The sequence below is a fragment of the Anguilla anguilla genome, chromosome 18 (assembly GCF_013347855.1).
Source record: "Anguilla anguilla isolate fAngAng1 chromosome 18, fAngAng1.pri, whole genome shotgun sequence".
NCBI lineage: Eukaryota > Metazoa > Chordata > Actinopteri > Anguilliformes > Anguillidae > Anguilla > Anguilla anguilla.
The window spans coordinates 10,758,777-10,766,276 of NC_049218.1; the positions used below are offsets into that span (position 1 = coordinate 10,758,777).

General features: G+C 50.2%; 1 protein-coding gene across 5 annotated transcripts in view; it reads left to right on the top strand.

The window, feature by feature from the left end:
* The window catches only part of LOC118217936 (arginyl-tRNA--protein transferase 1), a 69,594-nt gene that overhangs the window by 52,049 nt on the left and 10,045 nt on the right, over positions 1-7,500 (top strand). For all 5 annotated transcript variants that reach the window (XM_035400175.1, XM_035400178.1, XM_035400174.1 and 2 more), the window contains one exon: positions 7,077-7,197. In XM_035400175.1, coding sequence (XP_035256066.1) covers positions 7,077-7,197 — 121 coding nt within the window. The remainder of the gene's footprint in view (positions 1-7,076; positions 7,198-7,500) is intronic.

The window sequence follows — 7,500 nt, forward strand, 5'->3', positions numbered from 1 at the left end:
GACCTTGGGTCAGTTCACCTGCTGAGAAGACTGACCTGTACAAATTCAGAAAATTCTGTAATAAAAAACATGGCTGTCATACAGATAGCAGCCAAAGCCAGCCGAACTGAGGCAGGATTCTGTGGTCCATTTTCCTGTCTAGTGCAGAGCTCCTAGCCCAGTCTAGTGCAGAGATGGCTAGCGATCTCTAAAGCAGTGGAGATGCTAGCGCAGTCTAGAACAGATGAGTTTGCTAACAGTCTAGAGGAGATGCTAGTACAGTCTAGAGCACAGAAGTTTGCTAACAGTCTAGAGGAGATGCTAGCACAGTCTAGAGCAGAGGGGTTTGCTAACAGTCTAGAGGAGATACTACCACAGTCTAGAGCAGAGGAGTTTGCTAACAGTCTAGAGGAGATGCTAGTACAGTCTAGAGCAGAGGGGTTTGCTAACAGTCTAGAGGAGATACTACCACAGTCTAGAGCAGAGGAGTTTGCTAACAGTCTAGAGGAGATGCTAGTACAGTCTAGAGCAGAGGGGTTTGCTAACAGTCTAGAGGAGATGCTACCACAGTCTAGAGCAGAGGAGTTTGCTAACAGTCTAGAGGAGATGCTACCACAATCTAGAGCAGAGGGGTTTGCTAACAGTCTAGAGGAGATGCTACCACAGTCTAGAGCAGATGAGTTTGCTAACAGTCTAGAGGAGATGCTACCACAGTCTAGAGCAGAGGAGTTTGCTAACAGTCTATAGAAGATGCCAGCACAGTCTAGAGCAGAGGGGTTTGCTAACAGTCTATAGAAGATGCTAGCACAGTTTAGAGCAGAGGAGTTGGCTGGCACAGTCTGGAGCAGAGGTTTCCTGGCGTATTCTATGTCACGTAAACAGCCAAGGCCACAGAAAGAAGCCATTCTTCTCCCTCCATTTCCTCCCGGAGTCGTGCTGCAGAGAAACCACCATGATGGAGAGAGCCACCATGAGGACGGGATGAAAGAATGAAGGGGGAGAGTTGAATGAAAGGAATGATTTAAAGAAGAAAGATAAACAATTGCTTTGTGTGCTTTTCTGGGCTAGGATTGTTTATTCTTTTTTTTCCTTTTCTACCATCTAGATTGAGCAGAACATATTTCTTCTTTTTTTTTTTTAATGAAATCTTTTGGACTATGGTTTTTGTTTTTTTTGTGTACAATTGATTTACAACCACACTCTTTCTCTCACACTCTCCCTCTTTCCCCCTTTCCCTCTCTCTGTCTCTCCCTCTTCAGCAGCAGCCTTATTATTTCCAGTTAGCGGTGAGGAGCGATTGTTATGGTTCGCGGTGCGCTGGCTTGCCCCCCCCCCCCCACTCCGATTCCACACGCCTAAAATATGGCCCTGCTCCCCGGGACGTGTTTTAACTGTTTCCCTCACATTTAGACATTAAACCCAGAGCTCCCCCCATACCTCCCGGAGGTGTCCTGACTGAAGCAGTTTTTGTGTTCGATTCCTCGGGACGCAAACCACCTACCGCGCGGGTTTCTGCAGAAACGCGGCTCTGGCGTTTATTTATTTATCCCCGTCCTCCTCTCTCACTGCCCGCCGTCGGCCGCGCCGAACCGGGCCCGCGCCAGATGCCCGCGCGGCGCTGTCGACAGGAGGGGCGAAGGGTCAGGGGGCAAAGGTCGAGTCTGGAGGACTGGGTCGGTGCGAGAGCGTACGCCGGCGGGGTCGGGGGGGTCGGGGGGGTCGGAGGGGTGAAGGTGAAGTTTGGAGCCGGTGTCGGAGTGAGGAGAGCCAGAGCCCCGCGGCCCGGGCGCTAGCCCCGCGGTTAGCGCTGATTTAATTACCCCCCCCCCCCCGCCCCTCTGAGGCACTTTTGTGTGGAAAGGGCCCGGTCAGAGGCGCAGGGTCCCGCGGGCGGGCGGTGGGATGGATGCAGCCGGGGTCTGACTAACCCGCCCACCGCTGCAGAGCCCACCAGTAAATGCCCGGGTAGATAAACAGATAAGGGTGTCTGGTGGGTCCCAGCCGCAGCCCGCTGAAAGGCGATCCTTTAAAAATATTTTCCCGTCATTAACCTGTCATCCATCCAGCCCCCTGGCTCTGAGCTCGCCCTTGGGACCGGGGGACGAGGGGGGGGGGGCGGGGGGGTGTGGGGTACCAGCCTCTCTGCGCTCACTCCCTCCCTCCCTCCCGCCCGCTCGCTGTATTTATTTGATATGTTGGAATAGGATGAAAAGGCCCTGCGGAGCGTCTGTTTAAACACCGACTGTTTGAGTAAATCTCAGAACACGCCTCGGGGTTGTTCAGGGGTGTGTCGTTCTGACTTCGGCCAAACCACCGTGTGTGTGTGTGTGTGTTTGTGTCTGTCTGTGTGTGTGTGTGTGTGTGTGTCTGTGTTTGTCTCTGTGTCTCTGTGTGTCTCTGTGTTATGCTAATTTTAGCCTGAAGGTGCTCACTGAGTGATGATTTCTACTTGGTAGGGTTGTTGTTAGCAGAGAGGATTGTGGGAAGCTGAGGGTGTTTATTGCTTTATTGCTCTTTGACTGGCCCTGGCTTGAGCCAGGGATGGCCCACATCGACACAGTGTCTTGGGCTGTAACAGAAAACACAGGTTTATGTGTGACTTTCTTACACACACACACACACACACACACACACACACACACACACACATCTTCCATCGAAATTGGGAAAGAGCTGGAATGAGGGTGTAGGTTTTCAGCAGCATTCCAAGCCTGCAGCCGACCTCACAGTTTATGTGTCTGATTAATTACTTTTGAAATAAATCACAGGTAAGAGCAGGAGGGTTCCCTCTACCCGGGGGAGCGCGGGTGTGTGTGTGTGTATGTGTGTGTGTGTGTGTGTGTGTGTGCGTCTGTGTGTGTGTGTCTGTGTGTGTATATAAGTGAATGCACATGTGTCTCTGTCAGTGGGCTGTATGTCTTTTTTTTTGTGCGTGTGTGTGTGTGTGTATGTTTGAGTTCTTGCGTGATTGTTTACGTATCTGAGACGTGCAGATTGGAGAAGCAGCTGGATGTGTGGTGACAGTGAAGACAGAGTGAGTGAGACTGATTGACATCAGGCCTGAATATTATACTTCCATTTTAGTTTTATTTCCCACACTCCGTTTTCTGTTCCCGGTTATTTGCTTTCTCTCTGTCTCCCTGTCCCTCTCTCTCCCCCCCCGCTCTCCCTCTCTGTCTCGCTGTCTCTCTCCCATGCGGGCCGTGTGGTGTGGTGCGGTGTGCCGCTCGTGTTTTTCCCTGTGATGGGTTGTTAAACACCGCCCTCCCGCTAATCTGCGTCTGATTTTCACTCTCATCCCTCTCTCCCGGGAACCGGTCTTCACTCATCCGTCCTTCCCTCCCTCCCTCACACTCTCTCCTTCTCCACTCTTAATCCCAGCAGTCTCTCAGCGGTGCATTCAGATCAACTCAAAGGATGTAGGAATGAAGGGATGATGGAGGGATGGGGCAGGGATAGTGGAGTGGAGAGAGAGAGAGAGAGACAGGATACTGGCAGAAAAAGTGAATTTAATAGTAATATAAAGACAGACGGGTGTGTTTTATTGGTTTCCCAGGCTGGCTTTCTGTCCCATTTACTGTGTGATGTGCACAGTGAGATCAGCAGTGACAGTGGCCAATCATCAGCGCAGTGGAATATCACCCGCCCCCGGTATCCCCCAATCGCATTATTTTAAAATCCCCATCTAACTCCCTTATTACACAGTGGGACCTGGGGTCTGACGGTTTGACAGTAATTTGCTGAATCGACTCAAAAACCCAAATATCAGCGAGCTTGCCAGACTGTATAATCAGACTCCGCTGAGCCAATGCGCTGTCCTTTTATGTTAAGTCTCTGTTCGCTGCATTATTCATGTTTTCACAGTTTCCCCACAAAATCTGGATTTTGTGGAAGTAGGGCTTAATTATCAGTTGTAACTGTGGTCTGTTGCCTAGCGTGTGGGCATGCGTTGGGTGGTGATGGCACGGTTGAGAGGAAACTCTGGGCAGACAGAAGGGGGTGTTTAGGCTGGTTCAGAGCGTGAGCGTTTGAGTGGCGCACACGGGTGGGATCAGACGCTGGCCTGCAGTGAGGGATTGTGGAGCTGAGAGCAGCACAGACGGGGTGCTAATGGCTCGTAAGACACCGTCCTCCCTCACTCTCAACCACTAATCGCCTCTTCTTTTTATAGTCTGGCTTTTCTCTTTTTCTCTTTCCTCTTTTTTGATGGTTTTTCAAGCCCCTCATCTCAGGCTGGCTGGTTTTACACTGTGACAGGACGTCAGTTTCTGGGAATCATAGACTGTAGAACTGTAGAATGAGCAGTCTATGCCTAGACTTCTCATTTAGGAGATCACCTTGAACTGGGCAGGTACTCTACACCCACACAACCCTCTCTCTTTCTGTCTGAGCATGGATAACTCTTTCTCCCTCTATCCCTTTCGTTCTGTCTCGCTTTCTCTCTCTTTCTCTCTGCACATGTGGTCCTCTCTGTGTTCGTTTCTGTGTGTTTTGTAGTTTATGTTAGTCAGGATCTCTGCACTGATGCCTCACTCTCTGTGCAGGTCTCTCTCTCTCTCTCTCTCTCTCTCCCTCTCTCTCTCTCTCTCTCTCTCCCCCCCTCTCTCTCACTCTCTCTCTCTCTCTCTCTCTCTCTCTCTCTCTCTCTCTCTCTCTCTCTCTCTCTCTCTCTCCCTCTCCCTCTCCCTCTCCCTCTCCCTCTCCCTCTCCCTCTCCCTCTCCCTCTCTCTCTCTCTCTCTCTCTCTCTCTCTCTCTCTCTCTCTCTCTCTCTCTCTCTCTCTCTCTCTCTCTCTCTCTCCCTCCCTCCCTCCCTCTCCCCACCCTGTTGAGTCTGCAGGCCTTGGTACTGTATGAAATGGTACTGTCTCTCTCCCTCTCTCTCTCTCTCTCTCTCTCTCAATTCAATTCAATTCAATTCAATAAGCTTTATTGGCATGGTAAGGGTACACTTACATTGCCAAAGCATTCACTCACATGACAAATATAACAGACAGGCAATAACAATTTAACTACAATAAACAGAAAAAATATAAAATCCAGACAATCCACAGAAATAAAATTCTACATCTAGAACATAACACATACAAAGTGTCAATTAACTATAATAATGTTACTTTTCTGGTGTCAATGTTACTCCCTGTCCCTCAGTTTGTGGCAAGTGGCAATGTATTGTGCTGCCAAATCTACACATTCCCTTCTTTCTCCCAAAAGGAATGGCAGCTTCTCTGTCTCTGAGTGCATCTCAAATTGTGGGCAGATTTTTTTCATTTTTAGGAAGAACAGTGACCTTGTCTCCCTGTATTTCTCACATTTTGTGAGGAAATGAAGCTCTGTCTCCACCTCTTCAGTGTCGCAAAGTGAGCACAACCTGTCCTCTCTGGGCAGCCAGGTCTGCCGGTGTCTACCTGTCTCGATAGCCAGGTTGTGTTCACTGAGTCTATATCTTGTCAATATTTTCCTTGTTTTTGAATCTTTCACTGTGGTCAGGTAATCTGCCACAGTGTACTCTCTTTTTAGGGCCCGATAGCATTCTAATTTGCTTTGTGTTTTTGTTTGTGTGTCCCAATAGGTGATGTAATTTTCTTTATGTTTTGCTATAATTTGGTTGACTCTAATTGTTTGTATGTTGCTGTCTTGAGGCTGCTTTGTGTTAGTAGGGGTTAATGAACTAAGCTTCAAGACTAGCTGGCTGAGGGGACTCTTCTTTGGGCTCATCTCTTCTTTGGGCTCATCTCTCCCTCTCCCTCTCTCTCTCTCTCTCTCTCTCTCTCTCTCTCTCTCTCTCTCTCTCTCTCTCTCTCTCCCTCTCTCTCTCTCTCTCTCTCTCTCTCTCTCCCTCTCCCCACCCTGTTGAGTCTGCAGGCCTTGGTACTGTATGAAATGGTAAATAAGTCGTTCCTCATCCCCGTGGTCTCACCACATTCCACATCGCTGATGTACCGATAGCGATGACCCGGGGCCCGAGCGCCACGCTAGAGGAACACGTCTTTCAGGACGGGCGGAGCCGTGCCCTCATACCCCCCCCGCCCCCCCCCCAGCAGGCCCCGCTCTCTCTCACACAGAGCTCCACGCTGGTGAAAGGACTGTGCATGTTTTCCAGCGCCGGGCTCTGACAGACGAGCCGCGCTGCTAATGGTGCTTTTAGCGAGAAAACGCTGTTTTCATAACGTCGCTCGTACCGAAGGCTCCAGGTCCCCCCCGCCGTGCCGCCGTTAGGGCGACTGCGATTGGTCGCCTCTCCCGGGCCCTTTGTTGTACCTGGCCGCAGACTCTCTGCAGTGGTCGGCTGCTGCAGTGAGAACAGTCGCTTGTCCATTGTGCTGTTTCTCTGCTGAATGTTAGCGGTTGGAAGTGCTTTTGATGCTAGCCGGCATCCACCCCGAGGCGTGGACACATTTGTGTTCGTGTGTTTCTGGGTGCTGTTTTATTTAACGTGTTTGAATAGTGCCGTTGGGCTTCAATCCGTGGAGGCCACTCTACACACACACACACACACACACACACACACGTACATACGTGCTAACACACAGACGTCTGCATTTGATGATGTGCGTGTGTGTGTGTGCTTGATATGATATGATGCAGGAGTGTTGTTTACTGTGTAATCTCTCAGCCTGTTTGTGTTTGTTCAGCCTGTGTTAAAACCAGGCATTTGACCAGTAGGATGAGGTGGCATCTCTCTCTCTCTCTCCCTCTCTCTCCCTCTCTCTCTCTCTCTCTCTCTCTCTCTCTCACACACCCTGTAGTACATTTGAATGATGATGACAGATTGTTCCCTAACGCCCTAGACAACTTCCCAGGTTCTCCTAATAGTGCTGCTGCTTTGCCTTTCTTAACCAGCAGCTTTTGGTGAATTTCAGTTCAGATACAATGAACTGTCACTCCCAGCCCCCCCATCTCTTTCTCATATGTGTTTTAGTGGCAGGACAAACAGAAACGGTACTGCCAAGGGCATCATGCGCAATACAAACTACCAATATTTCTAACAGACTCACAGACAATGTATGAACATGCACAGGTAAAAATAGTAAGGTGTTACATGATAATAGTGAACTGTTTAAAGAATCTCTCTGTCTCTCATGCGCTCCTGTCCCAGGGTCAGTACCGGCCGTCAGACCTCCTGTGCCCGGAGACGTACGCCTGGGTGCCCATCGAGCAGTGCGTGCCCCGCCTAGAGAGCGCCGCCTATGCCCGCTTCAACCAGGACATCGACGCAGGTACCGCCCACTGGACCTACCTCACACACGGGTACTGTCTGCTAGAACCATCCCTCTCTTAAGAGTGCAGGTACTGTCCACTAGAACCACCCCACTCCTAGCTGTGTAGGTACTGTCTGCTAGAACCATATCGATCTTAGAAGTGCAGGTACTGCCCCATAGAACCACTCTACTCTACGCTAACACTGTATGTACCGCCCACTAGTGCTGTCCCACAATAACAGTGCAGACCCCCCACTAGCTCTACAGGTGCCAGTCACTAGAACCTCCCCACTCTTAACATCAGGGTGAACGTGAACGGCG